Here is a 17,828-nt window from a genome sequence, read left to right as displayed (position 1 = left end):
GTCTAACAAAAAAAAGTTGGTGCATACTTTTAATCCTAGCACTTGGGAGGCAGAGGCAGATTTAAGTTTGAAGTCAGCCTGGTCTACAGAGTGAGTTCTAGAATAACCAAGGCTACATAAACATTTCTGGAGAAAAATATAACCCAAATTATATTTTTTATGGCCAGATATGTTTGTATACACTTTCCTTAATTCCAATATTCAGGAGGCAGAGGCAGCCACACAGTGAGTTACAAGCCAGCCAGAACTACATAGTAAGGTGTCAAAACCAAATAAATAAAAACACTTTTTTTCAGCAATCTCATGTTATCATTCTGGAGACAATTCATACACTAGGCTTTTTTTTTTTTTTAACTGATGCAGATAGTAGCTTTCAAAGGAGCTTTACAAAGACAAGGGCTAGAACTCATCATCTCACACGGACCCCACAGGATTCCTACACACTCAACTCAAAATTCCAACCCACGGGCAAGTGTGCAGTGTGAAAATGGGTGGAAAAATGGTTAAAAGCTTATCACCGCATATTGACAAAATGACAGGTCTGTGTTAGAGACTCCTCACTTAACCACACAGATCAATGACAGCAAAAGCAGACTTAATCACTCCTACTCTTGACAGCAGGGCATGGGATTCTGCTAGAGAGTTAACACCTCTGGACTGGACAGGTCAGGTCAGGTAACATATACCTAGAACTTGAGGGACTAAGCGAGGAGGTGGAGGCCATCTTGGGCTGCATAGCAAGATCTGTGGCTGGAGACATGTCTCCGGTGAAGAAGACTTGGCTGTTAGCTAGGTCATAGTGGCGCATGCCTTTAATCTCAGCACTCGGGAGGCAGAAACATGAACACTTGAGTTCAGGAGGAGCCTGCTCTATACACCAAGTTCCATAATAGTCAGGGCTACACAGAGAAACTCTGCCTTGAATAAACAAAACAACAAAAAATGAGTACTTGCTGCTGTTCTGGAGGGTTTGTGTTCGATCTACATGGTGACTCATAACACTTCTAAGGGATTCAGTGCCTTTCCGGGCCTTTGTGGGCACCAGCACACAATGTGGTACACAGACATACATGTAGACAAGACATCCATACAATATAAAAAATGAAAATAATTTTGAACGTTTCCTTGTCTCGCTGGGAAAGGCTGTATAGAGGCAGTCACCAGACTAATAACTGTATGTGGATCCTAACTGGTTCTCATTATACAACCCAGGATAGCCTCAAACTTGCAACCCAACTACCTTAGCAGCCGCAGTAGGGTGTTATAGATATGCATCCAACTATTCACAGTGGCTAGTTTCTTTTCCTAGAAACTGAAATAGACTGCGCTTCACTGGTGACACCCATGTGGAGCAGTTTGATACAACCAGTCTCTATCTCTTAATCCGAGAGAAAATTCTTTTGGGTGAAGTTTAGGGAGTGCTGAACCAAGACAAAGGGCGTCTTTCCCATGCCAGAGCCCAGGTCCCGCTGCAGAGATGTGCCCGTCAAAACTAAGGCCTGATTTTTTTTTGTTTGTTTGTTTGTTTTTTGTTTTTAGAGACAGGGTTTCTCTGTGTAGCCCTGGCTGTCCTGGAACTCACTCTGTAGACCAGGCTAGCCTCGAACTCAGAAATCCGCCTGCCTCTGCCTCCCAGAGTGCTGGGGTTACAGGCATGCGCCACCATGGCCCGGCTAACTAAGGCCTGATTATCCATAAGGTACCACAGCCTCTCTCTCCCTGCTGTCTTAGGCAAGTGGGTTAATGGTAACAGCCCTCTTAAAGGCCCAATTTCTGCAAGAAACAGCCTAGAGGTAAAGGTCAGCCCTTCCTACCTAGAAATTGAGGACATTAAGTTGAAGCGGGCAGTGAGTTCTCAACACACCAGGACTTCTGTAGCATGGCAGCACACAGCTAACGGGTCCCACTTTCAGACCATGACTGCAGTTCAGTACTCTGCGCCTCTCTGGCAGGCAAAGCTACTGGAGAAAGTCACAACACTGTCAGTCAAGCTTTAGAAACTAGCACATCCTTTGAGAAGGCTCACCTGATCCACCAGGAAGAAGTGCACATGGGTTCTCTTGTCAGTCCCCACCCACCTTCCAGTGGGAATTCTACCTGAACCACACAATGGCCAGTCTCCCCCCCCTCCCCCCCTCCTCCCCAGGGCCTGCTTCCTTGACATCTGAATTCAAATGGGGGAGAAGGGAGAGAAACTGCACTTAGGCTGAATCATCCATTTTATTTGATTTTATTTTGTCATGTGCTCACAGCATTTCTTTCTCTCCTCTCCCTGGCAGGTCACAGAGATAAATTAAAAATAAAATCTACAAGGAAAATAATTTATAAAAAGCACTCCCAGGCTCACGCTTTCTATCCCTACTGCTCAGTTAGGAAACCCCCTCCTCCCTGCACTAGGAGGATCAGTGCTTCCCCCTTCACCCCTGCTAGTCTGGGGCAGGCAGTACTCCAGAGCTGACCAAGATTGGGGGGTGGGGGTGGGGCAGTTTAAAAAAAATTAAAAAAAAAAAGACACTGTGGTCCTAGAACCATCTGGCTATCTTGGCGCTGCCCCTCACTGCCTCCCCCAGGGCTGTCCTCCAGGAACCCAGGCTAAGCTGCCTGAAGCCGCGCGCCTAGGGGAGGGTCATCTCCTGCCTACTGCATGCACTTCTCATTTTCCTAGAAAGAAACCCAAAAAAGAAATCAAGACCAGACCTCGGGACAGAGGAGAAAAATCCCAAGTGTTTACACAGTTAACACGGAGTCTTTATGGCAAAGAGAACATTTAGCAGCTTTGAATATTGGGGCATCTCCTTTTTACTCAACACAAGCATCCTAGGCCCTATAAGTGTAACAGGGCACACGCCCTAAAGAAATCAAAGCGCAAGAAATTCTATGAGGACTAGGTTTTGTTGCTGGGGTTTATAGGCTTTTGTTTTCCCCCAGTGAGGAGCCCAGGTGTTAGTAGGCAGAGGGGCTAAGGGAAGAGTCACTTCCCAGTGTTGTGCTGAACAGTGCCTGGATGTCACTGGGACCTCTCCTCCACACCATCTCCTTCCCTGTTTAGACCCTGCAGAGGAAGCTGTAGGCCGAGTTCCAGATACTGCCAGAATAGCACCCCACTCCAGAGCTGGAGGCAGCTAGTGAAGGTGGGGACCACAAAAGGAGAGGGGTGGAAGAGGACAGCATTTCCATGCAGGCTCTCTGAGGACAGTGGGAGCTCAGCTCTGGGATGGCTAGGGAGGGAGGTGGCTGTGGCAGGGCAGTGAGTGACATGCTCGATGTTGGGGCTGCTGCACACAGGCCTCTATCACTTCCTATACCCTCTGCCCTCCTCAGGCCGAAAACCAAATAGGTACTGGCCCCTACAGCTCCCACTTTAGTAACTGAAATATTACAGGTGCCATCCAAGAGCTTCTTCCCCTTCAGGGATGCAAGAGTTCAAGAAACAGTTACAAAGTCCTTCGGTGGCCCTGCCTTGCCTGCTTCCATACCAGCAACGTTCCCTAGGCCCACTGGAGTCACCTAAACTTCACTGCTGAGAAACAGAAAGCCGGCCAAAGCTCTCAACAGTTGCTCAGATTTTCCTGACTGCTTTGATTTTAGGGGGTTTCCTTCCTTTTCTCCTTCAAGGAATGAGACTTTCCACTACTTTCTCTCCTTTTCCCTTTGTCAGTCTTCACTCCACACAGCTCCTCTACCTCCAGCACGCCAACACCACCCTTCCCTCAGGAGAAAGGGAATAGGCTGGGGACCCCAATCACCCAAACAGTCAGGTCATCCCTGCCCACTCCCAGTGGGGCAGCTGAGCCAGACAGCGCCTGCGCCCGCCTCTTCGGTGCACTGACCCGCAGTCATCCCATCTGAGAAGATATATTGGATAAGAAGGCATTTAAGTCCCCAACGTTAGGTCCAGGCCCAGCCCTTCTCCAGTTTCGGTCTTAGTGAGCGTCCACCCCCTGCCTCCCCAGGCTCACTTCCTCCGGTCCTTTGGCTTTCTCTCCTGTCGCCGAGCCTGCTGGTCAGCCATCGTGCGAGGAATGAGGAGGACACTGCCATCCCCAGCATACTGAAGGGCATACTGACTGGGTGAGTAGGGCCTCCCATTCTCATCCCGCAGCCGCCCAAACACTTCCTGGTATAAGCTCTGGACCTTCTGCTTCATCTGCCGCAGAGACCGCAGGAACTCTACCTTTTCTCGGAGCAATCGGGCCTTATCTCGCTGCAAATCCTCGACATCACGTTCTAGGTTCAGGATGGTGTCCAACTTGCGCTTGCGGCAGTTCTGTGCAGCCATCTTGTTTTTGCCCCGGCGCCGGATATCCCGGATGAGGCTGAGCTGGGCCTCACTCAGCTGGTATTTGGACAGCAGCTCATTGAACTCCTCTACAGGCAGGTTGATGATCTTGTCGTTGGTGAATGGGATCTTCATGGCGCGGGCTCTGTGCTCATCTCGGCTCATCTGCTTGTCCAGGAAGTCAGCCTGCTTTTCCTTACTACCTTTCTTGAGGGTGCTGGGTGGTGGTAGATCAGCAGAGTCAAGGGCACTGGGTGCCATATTGTACGTATGATTGTGGCCCACATGCTCTAAGTAGGGAAGGCAAGAGAGCTGAGAAGGATCCTGATAGCTCATGCGGCAGAACTTGGAGTACTCCGGCTGGTAGCCCACTGCACCCTCAGCCTCTTCTAGATCTAGGGTCTCAGAGTCAGAGCTGTAACCAACAGCACCCTCCTCAGAGAAGGAAGAAGAGGCAGAGGAGGAAGCAGAAGAGGAAGAGGAGGAGGAAGAGGAAGAAGAGCTCCCTTCAGAGCTGCTCAGAGAGGAAGGGCTATGGCTGGAGTCCAAGGAGAGGCCTGAGTCAGAGTCAAACTCCTCCTCGAGCTGGGAGGCCTGCACCGGGTTGAAGCCCTCCTCAATGGCCAGGTCCATCAGGCTGATTTCATCCAGCATAGCTTCATCTAACAGGCCCCCAAGGGGGTCAGGCAGCTCAGGGCCTGATGTGTCATTGGCCGTGCCATTGAGCTGGGATGGAAAGAAAAGCCCTGCTAGGTTGGTAGAGCCAAAGGTGGAGTTGAGACTGGTGGAGTTGCTGGGGACAAGTGGAAGCAGTGTGGAGCTGCTGGCCACAGGCAGGCTCTCCACCTCGGGGCTGAAGAGGGAGAAGTCCTGACTGCAGCCCCCCAGGGATGCCTGATGCAGGCTGACATTCTGATTGATAGGAGTGTTGGGAGCAAGGCTGTAGTTGGTGCTAAGAGGGTCTCCAGGAGGGGCATCGTACAGAATTTCATTTGCTGATGTATTTACTTCCATAGCCTGGAAGAGAGAATTGTACCAGCATTCAAAAGGAGCAGACTAACACCAGGTAGGTTCCCAATGAAGAACAGCTCCCTGGGCAAAAGAGCAAAAGCCTGCACAGTAAAGCCCCCAGCTTAGACCAATAGGCCGGTCACAGGGGTTCCTAACTATGGCTTTCAGCCCAATGCAAAACTGACCAGCTCCTGGGTGTGCGGCTAGATCCCCATATCTTGAAGCGGATTGGAGTACACAAACTGAAATAGCCAAATATAGTTCTGAAAACCTGCTACAAGAGCTTGCTGCGGAATCACAGCGCATCACCCAACGTTTCTGACCTTCCACTGCCCACATTTTAACAACTGAGGGCTAAAGGTAGCTCAGTGGAACAGCACGTGCCTAATAGGTGGGCTTTATCCCACCTTGGGCTCTATCCCAGCATTGCAACAAACAAATCGAGCCAGGCAGTGGTGGCGCACGCCTTTAATCCCAGCATTTGGGAGGCAGAGGCAGGCAGATTTCTAAGTTCGAGGCCAACCTGGTCTACAGAGTGAGTTCCAGGACAGCAGGGCTACACACAGAAACCATGTCTCGAAAACAAAACTAAATAAATCTAACAGCAAAGGGTTACTAGATGGCAGCAGGCCAAAGGAAGATGCCCATGGCTATAAAGCACTATGTGAGAGTGTCAGCAGCTGATTATCTGCTACAGGAAGGGAAGGTGCAACTCCATGACAGCCCATGCTTTGGGAGGCTCCATATTGAGTCAGAATTCAATCCCACCCTGGAGTCACCCCTCAAGTGTCCCTACTTTGCTACTGTTGTCCTCTCCTGGAGGTACATGTAACTACAAGCGGGGACAGAGCCCTGCGAGGCTGTGCTTTTTTGTCAGTCCTACCTGCATTTCCATGATGGACATGAGATCTTGCCACTGCTGTTCCAAATCAAATGGTGATTCTGTCCCCGTCAGAAGAGGAGATAGAAGGCTGTTCTGAAGGGCAGGGGACTCACTCTCATTAGGCACTGCTTCTGTGATGCTGGAAACGTCAGCTGGGACCTAAGGCACAACACAGAGCTGAATGGAGGGCACCTTTTGCTTTCTCCTAGTGACTAGCATCTGGCTCCCGTCTCTTTCTCTAATTCACCCTCAGTAGCCAGGCTAAGGCCAGAACCAAGAGCTGGCCCTGCAGCTAAGGGCTGTGTGTTGAGCAGGTTGCTCAGGGGCTCTCTGGTCCTCCTCACCTCAGCCTCCTCTCTAAAAGGCAGGTGACCTCTAGCATCCTAAGACACTTTTCCAAAGACAGGGCTGTCTGGTCCTCCCCACCAGACACCTGTGGCAGTAGCAACTGTAAGTCTGACTGTCCTGGGCCTTAGCTATCTATAACAAACACCCCTTTTCCAGAACCACTGTAGGTTTGCAGTGTCCCAGCCATTCTGAATGTCAAACCTGAGTTCCCTATTCCCAGAACAACAGAAGGGATGGACAAGTGTTCCAAGATGCTAGACACCTTGCCTGCCCGCATATCTACTGTCAAGACCTAGTGCTTCTGAGTCCACTGTCTACTGTGCCTTTATAGGCCCTAAGCCAAATACAATCAGGTCCACTGCAAGACACAGCCCTGATCCAGAGCAAGTCTTCTGGAAGTGCTCCAGCACGGTGAGTCTGGGGAGCAGGGAGAGCAGAGACCATGTGGGAGACAGTGGAAGCGGCAGTACCTGTGCAGGGAAGCTCTCCCCAGTCTCTCCATCTACTAGCAGGTCTCGGGCCAGAGCTTCCGCACTCTCGCCGGACCAGGTGTCCTCTCGTTCTCCTCCATCTTGCAGTTCCTTATCCACATCCTGCTCCTTCTGGCGATGACTGTAGTCAAAAACCTCACGCCCAGCCCCCAGATCAATATCCTGTCGCCAAAGGATGTCAATCAGATCTATATCCTGAAAGACAGACCAAGATGACTTTAGCTTTCAAGTAGCCCCCACCCAGGGAGAGAGCTCCCTGGTCCTACCCCTCCGAGGTCCCACCTGACACTCCAATCAATCCCGGGTGGGGTCACACCCAGGCCTGTGCCTGTTAGCTTTCCTCCCCTGCTTCCTCTGCACCAGCAAGGCATCCTTCATTCCCAGGCAATATTCCACCAAAACAAGAGCCATTACTAAAAAGTACTAACATGTCTAGCATCACACAGGTTTGGGTTTAGAATGTGGGCCAGAGTCACACCCAAGCTACCGGGCAGGGCTGAATCACCTCTAAAAAGCCAGAGAAGGAAGCAAGAGACCCTTCTCCTTTCAAGAGTAGGAGACCCTGAAAACATAGACTGCCTGACCATGGCAAGCAAGGGCAAACTGCCCTGTGGAATTGCTTAGCAGTGACCAGGCTTGCATCAGCCTGTGGTGCCACTGGATTTGCATAAAGGGGTGGGGTAGCCTGGAGAGGAAAATCCCTGCATTTCCAACCACCTGATGCAACCAATGACAACGCCGGGCTGTCTCCAGCCCTTCTACAGTCATTCCCCCTTCACCGGCTCACAGCTGGAGTAAGCTTGAACATCTACAACTATTAAAGGCCTAGCCTCACCTCATGATCCCTGACAGAATTCAACTGATCCTAGCAAGCTGCCTCAAACCCAAGGGAACCTCAGAGCGTTAGATGATCCCCAGTACATACCCCACCCTTGCTTAGGCCAATCTCACGGTGTCCCCTTACACCAGGACTCCCTCACCCCTCCCATACCACACCCCAGCACTCACCAGCTCCCCATCAGTCAACCCACTCAAGGACATAACTCTCATCCTGCTGAGCTGACTGCAACCTTGGACATTAAAATGCCTCCTTTCACTTTGTTCTGTGGCTCCTAGACAGTTCCTGCACCAACTGCCACCTCCACTGACAGCAGCACAGAACCCCAACAGAGCCATTTCAACTTCCTATATATGCCCCTCCCTTTAGGAGTCTTCTCAGCAAACCTGAAAGGACCCTTAAGTGTTGCCTTCCTTCCAGAAATGTAAAAGCACACACTTTCCACTGAAGAGTATCTTCAGACCAACCCCACCACTCTACCCACAGCTGGGACCGTACTCTCTCCTAGCACCACTTGCCCCATCCTAAGACCCCCCAAGACCTCCCACATGTACCTCTCCCTGGAGTCTCTCACCGTACACCAACCTGAACAGAAGCCCTGGACCCAGGAGCAGAGGGGGGCTGGGCCACCCGGTGACCAGCCAGCCAAGAGTTAAGGGGCCTGTCTTTGGCATGGCCCCCACCACTGCGAGAGCTGCGGTCCAGGCGGGTCATGGTCTGCGAGAGGAGCCCCAGAGCAGCCGGTGCCGGGAAGCCGGACAGGGGGCTGCAAGGAGCTCGTGGCTTGCAGGACTCACACCAGGCTGGAAGGGTGGCCCCTTGGTAGCTCCGAGGGGCCCGAGGAAGGTGCCCCGCCCGTGCTGCTGCCTGGGCGGCCCAGCCCAGCCCCCTTCCTCCATCCTGGAGCAGCCCCCTCCCACCTCACAACCCCAGTTCCACTCAGGCGCCCAGCAGCCCCCACCCTGAGCTCACCGCAGAGGCTGCAGTGAGTCGGGACTCCCACCCCATGCTCCGCGCTCACGCTGCAGAGGAAAGCAACTCCCTCCTGAGCCTATCCTCCCGCTCCTCCCTCTCCCCCTCCCCACGCCCCCCAAACTTGTTACCTAGGCTGCCGCAAGGAGCCAATCCCCTCCCCCCCACCCCGCAGGTCACTGCTGAGGCTGCAGAGAACCAATCCCCTCCCCCAGGTCAGCAGCTGGGGCTGCGGAAAGAGCCAATCCCCTCCCACTGTCGTTACCTAGGCTGCGCTGCGAGCCAATCTCCTCCCCCAAGTCTCCGCTGGAGATGCGGAAGGAGCCAATCCCCTCCCACCGCCTGTTACCTAGCTGCAGAAGGGAGCCAATCTCTGCACCAGGGCAGCTGGAGAAGCTGCCGCAAGGAACCGGCCCATCCCTGGGCCGCCTCCGTCTCCTTGAGGAGATGCACCCAGGGGCGGGCAGCCCCACCCAGCCCAGTCAATCAGCTGGGGTGGTGCAGTGAGAGTCCTGGGGGAAGGGGTGCCACTTTCCTCCCTCCTGTCGCATCTTGCTCTTCCAGCCCATTCCTGTGACTGGGCAGACACTCCTCCAGAAGCTTCACTGAAAACTAAATTCTTTGCTGGGAAGTGGAGTTTCCCCATTCCTTCAGAAGGCTATGGCTAGTCCTCAAGGCTAGGGATCACAAGCCAGGCTGGGCAGGAACCCAGGGCAACCCAAGCCAGAAAAAGGGCCCAGGAGCTTTGTCACCCTAGAACAGGCCAAACTGGAGGAAAGGGAAAAGCCATTATTACATACATGCGACATATCAGTGCAGGCCAGGCCTATCCCCTACCAAAAACAAACAAATCAACCTCGAGAGACAATTCTGAAGCCAGCACTAGGGAGACAGGTGCTGAGCAGGTCCGGGCCGCAGATACACCAGTTACCCACTTCCATTTTAGCTTTTTAAAGAACAACTTGGGGGAGGGGCTGGGGGTCAGGAGGAGAAAAAAGAGAGCATTCGGTGCCCAAGCCTGACTAGCACCTCTCCTAGCAGGGGTCCGGGGGTGGGGGTGGAGGAGATGAAATCTGACAGAATTGGAATTGAAAACCCCATTTCTGCCTTCCTGGACTGCTTCTCGGGGGGGGGGAAACATTTCTCCTCACTACTACTCCCCCACAGCCTAAGGTCAGGCCAGAGAGACAGTGCGTTCTCCCTTGGTTACAGCCTGCTTCTAACCCAGGAAGAGCTGTAAACAGGCCACCCCTTGCTCTGGGCAGGGTGCCAACCTGGAGGGGAATCCTATCCCTGACAAGGGCCTAAGCTATGGCTGCCCATCGAACAGGCTTGGCAGCAGGGAGCACTACCACCCCAGGGATAATACCGGCTCCAGCAGTGCCTGTCACATGCTCTGGACCTGGGTATTTTTATCCCTGAGTTGCTGAGGAAATGTTGTTCTAGGCACATCATAATCTTCCTTTCTCTCCTCCCCAGCCTGGGTCCCTCAAGCATGACCCACCCAGCTTCCCAAAGGGAGTGGTAAAGGCCTGGGTCAGAGAAAACACAACCTTCTTTATGGACACGAAAAGGAAAGCAGATACCAGGTTCCATCCTATTCTGCCCCAACACACTCAGTTACATCCAAAAAATTCTATATTCCCCAAAAAACCTCCCTGAAGGGCAGTATCAGTGCTAAGCCTGTAAGTTCTCAGCAGAAAACCTACCCAGGCCGCCTGGGGCAGAAACAGGATTCTTCAGCTCTCGGGACTTCAGAAGCCCATTTAAATGACAGGGTAAGAAGCAGCAGAAAAAAGGTGAGATGCCAAGTGGCACTACAAGAATCTAACACAAAGCCAACATGCCTGTAATCCCAGCATTCGCCTGTAATCCCAGCATTCGGGAGAGGCAAAGGTAGGCAGGGCGGGAGGACTTTTGCAAGTTCAAGGTTACCCTTATCTACAGAGCAAGAGCCAAGCCAGCCAGATCATCTCAAAAATATTAAAATTTTAAAGAAAAATATTAAGACCAAAAGCTCTGAGAGGCAAAAAATGTTCCAGACCCCCCCATGGTCAGACAATCCCAGCCTCTCTCACACAGATCCAGTCGAGCTAGCTGATCTGAGTGGCTTTCCCAATCACAATTACTAACAACTTAGGGTGAGATAAACTGATAGTTAGGTTGCCCTGAGCTGTTTAAGACAAGTCAGCAACACTGCTGGTTTTGCCTACCAGGTGCCAGTAGCATCCTTCCCCACAGCTACGACAAAAGTCACCCCAGATGAGGACCATGGAGCTGATATAAGCCATCCTCTCTACCAGTCACTAATAATCAAGACAGCCGAGATAATAAATAGGCTTCATTCGGGAAGGGAGATAAAATGTGGTGTGAGCTGGTAGGAGATGGGGGTCAAGCTCTGCGGCAGCCATACACTAGCCAGGCCAGTAACAGAGCGTGGGTCTTCTGAGCTCCTAGGGCTAGTGGCAAACCGATGCTGTTCCACTACCTAGGTCGTCAGACAGGGCAGCAGTAGCTATCTGCATCACTAAAGGAGAGGAACTGCATCCTTCTCTACACCCACAGGTTTGCCAGCCCTGTGCCAGGAGCTGACGATCGCCTCTAAGCTCAGATCAAGCTGAGCTGAGCACAGTACAGTTCTCCTCTAGCTTCCAGCCTTTTCTTTCTGCTTTACTCCCCGCAGCAGGCCTTTAGCAAAGAACAGGAGCTTTGGCCTCTGCTGGCCAAGAATAACTACCAAAGTCTGCCCTTTGGCTCAGGCCCAGGAGAGTTAAAGGGAGTTTACAACAACAAGCCTGACCTAGAGAACTTTAGGGTACAGTACTCATGTTTTAGAGAGTGTGTGTGTGTGAGTGTGTGTGGTGGGGGGGTACAAGTCAAGAGAGGCCACATAGTATGTGTCTTAGCAACAAGATACACTCAATCAAAGCCCATCATAACATGGCCCTCTCTCCAACTAAAGCCTCTAGCAGTCATACCAAAATCTAAGCAGTAAAAACCCTGGCATGTTCTAGGAACCACCCTGCCCTGACAGTACCCTCAGGGGTAGGTCAATGGTTCAAAACAAAAATGTTCCCAGCTCCCAACCCTGAAGTGAGACAATTTAGGCCATTCCTATCCAAGCAGTGCCAGAGGTCCAAACTCAACCCCAACCTATTTGGTTCTTCAAAGGACTCGGTGGAGAGCCAACAATCCTTCAGAACCAGCCTATTCCTTCCCAATGCCCAAGCCCGCCCACCACCACAGGGCCACTAACCTCCTTGGTTAGGTCTCCACTGACAGGAGGGGCTACAGCCCCCAAGTCCTCCAAATCTTCACTGAATCCCTGCTCCGTTTCGCTTTCTCTCACCGCGTTGTCTGGGCCTGTCACATCCTGGAGGCCACTGGAACTCTCGAGGGCGAGGCCTGCGTTGGGCTGGCCGCCAGAGACAGACCCCTCAGGGTCCCGGTGAACCAGCCAAGCATTTACCTCAGTGGTAGGCACCTGGAACCTATCCAGGGCCCTCACCTGACTAAGGAGCCGGCGGGCAGTGAAGTAATTGTCCAGGTCTATGCTCTTGGGGTGGATCCCATAGCCATCCAAGGTATTCCTCAGGTTGTGGAACTGCGTCTGGGTATAGGCAGAGCTGGGCCCCAGGATGATCTCCCGGAGAGGGGGGAGCTGTGAGGTCAGGTAAGTATCCACGTCCACCCGAACCCCAATCAGACTCAGCAGAATGGTGAACTGGAGAAGTCCTTCCGTTAAATATTTCTTCAGAGAAAGCATTGCTGAAGGACCAGAATATTTATGCTTTTCTGTTTTTAAATCTTCCACAAGACAAATCAAGGCCACTGCTCTGCCACTTCAGCCAGCAGGCCAACCTCCTCAGTGTGAGACCCTGTACCCCACCCCAGCACCACACGGGGGCTGAGCTCCCTGACGGCCCCAGAGGAAAGCACACCCTGTGGAGCGAAAGCCACATTCACCTTTCCCTTCTTGACACCTCACCTCGCAGAGCTGAGCCGCTCGTCCTTCCTAAGGCAGTCCGGGCGCTCAGGGCCCTCTCAACTCACTTCACCACAGTCCATACACAGTCACTTTCCAATTCACATTCGTTGTCGTCTGTGGAGATCTACTGCCGCCTGCTCGCACAAACAGCTCATGGAGTCTTTCTTTCCTCCTTTTTTTCCCCCTTCTCCTTCCTAAGGTTTATTTTCTTTGGCAGGAGCTACAGGTCTTTGTCTTGGGTCAGAGTGTCCCGCCTCCTCTGCACTTACCAGGGGGGTTTCCAGAGAACCCTGAAATGGGAATCACAGGACAGCCAGATAAGATTCCATACTCTTCACATCATGATCAAGGTAAGAAATTTCAGAGAGACAGTAGGAAACATACTTAAAGGTTACTTTTACACAGAAAAACCAGACCAAACCTGCTGTACCAACCCTGAAAGGAAAAGGAAGTACACAAGCACACTCAGTTACTAAATATAAAATCTGCTATAATTTTTAAAAGGTCTTATTTGAAGCAAACTGTGCAAGGCATTCAAAATTATCTTACACTTTGTCTAATTTACCAACACTCTTAATAGAACACATTACCCAGTTTCTAATTTTAGCACAAGAAGCCCATTTCCTACCCTTAAAAAAAGTTGGTTTCCCATGTCATTGTCCCTTCCAACTCTAAAGAGAGGGAGAGATTATTACCGAGGGACTGTGAAAAAATATTTGGGACTGTTCAAGCCTCCATTTCACATGCCTTTTTGTGATTCCAGCTTTGAAATCTCATTTCCCTTTCCTATAATTCTTTCGTTAATTATTTTTCTTTTAATAAAAGGCCAGCTTAATACCAGAGGCCACTCAGAGCATTGAAACATGAATATTAGGGGTTTAAGACCAGCCTGGTCAAATTAATAAGACCGTTTCAATATTAAAAGTAAAATGCACGGGACAAGGATACAGATCAGGGGTGCCTGGTTAGAGGCCCTAGGTTCAATCCCCAGCATGGCAAAATAAAAGAAAGGGGCTGGTACTGGAGGGCAGTGGAAGATGGTGGGGGCCCTGCTCCAGCTGGAATTTGAATTCACAGGTTTTATCTTTATTCACATGACCTTCTGAGCCAAAGCAGAAGGATATGGCCAAGTTCTCAATCTAAGTTGCCAAGTGGGGAGAAGGTAAATTTGCCTTTCTATTTCTGATTTCTACTTTTGAGCTTCCATTAAATCATAAACTCCTCTGTCGTGACCCACTATCAACTCCGTTCCAAAGGTGAAGTAGGAGCTACACGTACGAGAGACACACACACCCACGAATACCCTTATTCGGCTGAGTAAACATCCCTGTTTCTGAAACCCGCCCGTCCTCACGCAATTTACTACGAAAACTTCCAAAGAGCCACTTAAAGTTTGAGAGAGCAAAGTTCTTCAAAGCCAAGAAGACCAGAGAGAGGGCTCTGGCCCCAGTCCGGTCCCACCCTGCCATACCCGAGTCTGGCTGAGACCAAGCTGCCATGCCCACTCTCGGCGCCGCGGCTCCAAGCTTTCAGGGACAGCAAGCGACAAGTGCTACTTTCCTGGCCTTGACCCACCCTTAAAAGCGAGCCTCACCCCGCCCTCCGTTCTCGAGGCCCCACCCCACTCTCGAGCCCAGCCTCACCACGCCCTCCCATGCCCTCGGCCCTTCTCAGTCCAGCCCACCCAGGAGCACGCTTTCTGCTCGGTCCTGCGTTTCTTTCCGGCCATGTCCAGGGCCCGAGCCCGATCAAGACCCCTCTCGGCCTCCCGGGTCCCGCCTCCTGCTCAACCACTTCTCGCCGCCCCTTATCCCGCAAGCTTCGGCCCTGTTGCGCCGCGGCCATCTCGTCAGGAAAGGGAATTATATCAGATACCCGCTGCTGAGGTCGCAGTCTACCGCTGCCGCTGTCGCTGTCGCTGCCGCTGTCGCCACAGCAGGCCCTCAGCCCGAGTCCCGGTCTCGCCACCGCCGCCGTCGCCGCCACCTCCGGCCGGCCTGGAGCGCCCAGCCTCGGCTTCCCTCCCCGCCCCCTCCTTCCACTGCACTCGGAAACCCGCCCGCCACGGCCACCCAGAAACAGTTGATCCAATCAGCTAGAAGGGGCTATAGCCATCACCGGATGTCACTTTGATTGACAGCAAGGAAAACCCAATAGTCGAGCTTGTCTCCGCCTCCTCGCTGTCTTCCCAAGACTGACATGGAGAGAAGTCCAATGAATGTGCAGGCCCGCCCCTCGGTATAGATCCACCAATGAGTGAGGCGAAGGCCTGATGTCCGGCATTCTGAAACCTTCCGCTGCAGGTCAGAGGCGGGTGGTCTTATAAGTTAGGTGATTCCAGCTCATTGTGTGCCTAGGGTTGCAGTCTTTTATGGCAGATAATGGAACATTGACGCCGGAGCCCGAGATTCCGTCCTTGAGGGTTCGCACGGTGACTTGCAAAAGTCCAGTGAGACCTACCTAAGGGGGCCGAGGCGGAGCACAGAGCATGTGGCTCTAAGGGTGGCGACGTTCGTGTCGCCATCTTGAGTACTGGCAACGAAAACCGGTACCTCCTGTCTGCCTTAGAGCTTAGTGTAGTAACCTGGGCCGTCGGGCAGGAAGGGTGGCATCTTGTAGCCCAGGCAACAGTCAGATCATGGAAACTGCCGGGCAGACAAGGGCCATAGTGAAATGTTGGTAGTGTGATACGTAGGACATGGTAACCATTTTTGCCATCAAAGAAACACCGGGAAGAGCCCCTCCTCTTCCTCTAACCTCGTACTCAGCTTAGTTTTTGCTTTTCAGGAACGTTGCTTCGTTGCCGAAGTTCCCCATACAACTATACTACCAAACCATTGTTTGTGACTCTCAAATATAAGTATGCTCTCAATATCATTTATTAGATTCCAAATTACAAAGCCTTTGAGAGATTCTTGTTCAGTACCCTGAGGTAGGGGCCTGATAACGTTCCCTCTTGAGTAATTCTGATACAGCTGGTCCGAAGACCACATTTAGGAAATCATTGTACTGGAATTTGTACTGTGTAGCTGTGCACGGGTGAGGTGCCAACTGAGTTCTTGTCTCCCTTTAAGAGGCCATAATCTAGTTGACAGTTCATTATTCATTGTCCTTGTGCAATTAAGGACAAGGCCAACTGATAATACAGCAGATAAGTTCATGCTGTGCATGGAGAGTTAGCTGGAATATGGCGAGGTTCACAGAATGTACTTTTCACAGATAAAATATGCACCAAGAATTGAACTGATTCTTACAAAAAATTATTAAGGTACTACATACCTCTTTAAATGAAAACAGATTATTTTGAGCTAGTTTCAAAAGTCACTTTCAAAGAGTGTCTTTACTCCATCGTTTTTAGTGTGTCCCAATAAATTACTAGAATATAAATTTTACGAAGACTAGACATTTGTCTATTAATTGTTGGGTCTTCAAAACAGCAGGCATAGCGTTCCATGCCTTTAATCCTATCACTCTTGGGATCTCTGTAACTTCATGGGCAGCCAGCCTTGCCTACATAGAGAGTTCCAGAACAGCCAGGGCTACACAGAGAGCTCCAGTGTTGGGTTTCAGACCTGGAAACAAAACAGCTGAGGGGTTATTTTCCCTACCAAAGCAGACCTGGCCTCCAGGTCGTCCCTGCATCCCTCAGAGCTTCCCTGGCTACTCACCCTCTGCAGACTCCCCACAGGCTCTTCCCTGTACAATCCAGACATTTTGTTCTCTTGGGCCCTCCCTCCTCTTTTCTCTCCCTCTCTTCATTTGCTTTCTCTTTCTCTTCTCCCCTGCCCTCCGGCTCCCTTCCCCCCCCTTCCCCTTGACCTTGTGCCTTGGGACCAGTGAACTCGCCTGCCTTAAAGCAGTTTCCCAATAAACCTGCTTATGTATACTCTGATCTGGCTTGAATTGGCTCATTTCACCTCTGGAGAAATAATTAATCATCCAGAACAGCCAGTGCTATATAGAAAGTTCCAGAACAGCCAGGGCTACATAGATACCCTTTCTCAAAAACAAAACAAGCAGACAAAAAGTGCATGGAACCATGGTGTTAACTACACACACACACACACACACACACACACACACAAGATAGAGTACTTACCCAGCATGCAAGAGACACAAGTTTAATCTGCTGCAATAAACAAAAGATTCTAACAGTAGAAAGGCAGGTAGACCCTCTAATTCAAAGCTCCTGCAAAAATAGAAGCATTTTTAGAGTACATTATGTTGTTTTCTCAGTTTCTCCCTCTATAGCCCAGGCTGCCCTGGAATTTAGGGCAAGCCTCCTGCTTCTGCCTCCCCAGTTTTTTATTACAGGTACATTTCACCATCCTCAACTAGAGTACATTCTCAACACAAAGTCCCGTTGACCTTAGAGGCATACACAAAACAGACAACCAGAAAAGTTAAAAAAAATCAAGTTGCTGAGTTCCCCTTCTTAAAAGAGAGGGCCAATTATGATAAGCTCTTGGAACTACCTTAGTTTTTTTGTTTGTATTGTTTTGTTTGTTTTTGTTTTTTTAAGCTTTGAGTCTTCACTTGGGCTCACAAGATAATTAAAAGCAGAATGGAAGGAGGGGCTCCTCTCTCCATTTTATTTGATTTTTTGTTTTGTTTTGTTTTGTTTTAAGACAGGATTTCTCAGTGTAGCCCTGGCTGTCCTGGAACTCACTCTGCAGACCAGGCTGGCCTCAGAAATCCGCCTGCATCCGCCTCCCAAGTGCTGGGATTAAAGATGTGCTCCTCCACCGCCCGTCCCTCCCTCCATTTTATATTGAACCTGTTTAGCTAGTCCCTTACTAGTTGTTAAGCACCCTTTTCCAGAGCTCTAAAATGTGCTCCTGACAGATAGCTAATCAAATGGGGGCAGGTCTCAGTTAAGACTTGTTGCTTTTCACCATTGCTTGCAGTGGTTTGAATGAGACCCCCGTAGTTCTGGGCACTGAGTACTTGGTCCTAGTTGAAGTCTATTTGGAGAGGCCTAGAAGGTGTGGCCTTTCTGGAGGAGGTACATCACAGTA

The 17,828-nt window shown here is 50.9% G+C and overlaps 1 protein-coding gene across 2 annotated transcripts; it reads right to left on the bottom strand.

Moving 5' to 3' along the window:
- Window positions 1-2,214: 2,214 nt before the first annotated feature.
- Window positions 2,215-14,784, bottom strand: Nfe2l1 (NFE2 like bZIP transcription factor 1). 2 transcript variants are annotated; one of them, XM_052193947.1, is made up of 5 exons: window positions 14,686-14,784; window positions 12,079-13,100; window positions 6,992-7,207; window positions 6,174-6,332; window positions 2,215-5,296 (listed from the first exon to the last, which is right to left on the bottom strand). In XM_052193947.1, the coding sequence occupies exons 2-5, from the start codon at window positions 12,586-12,588 to the stop codon at window positions 3,956-3,958; spliced, it is 2,226 nt and encodes a 741-aa protein (XP_052049907.1). In that variant the 5' UTR covers window positions 12,589-13,100; window positions 14,686-14,784; the 3' UTR covers window positions 2,215-3,955. The 2 variants fall into 2 exon arrangements, with proteins under 2 accessions (XP_052049907.1, XP_052049908.1); XM_052193948.1 differs by lacking the exon at window positions 14,686-14,784 and adding an exon at window positions 14,282-14,380.
- Between the last annotated feature and the right edge of the window lie 3,044 nt (window positions 14,785-17,828).

The sequence above is a fragment of the Apodemus sylvaticus genome, chromosome 10 (assembly GCF_947179515.1).
Source record: "Apodemus sylvaticus chromosome 10, mApoSyl1.1, whole genome shotgun sequence".
Classification (NCBI taxonomy): Eukaryota; Metazoa; Chordata; class Mammalia; order Rodentia; family Muridae; genus Apodemus; species Apodemus sylvaticus.
Note: the sequence above shows the minus strand (reverse complement) of the source record. Positions and strands in the feature narration are given on the sequence as shown.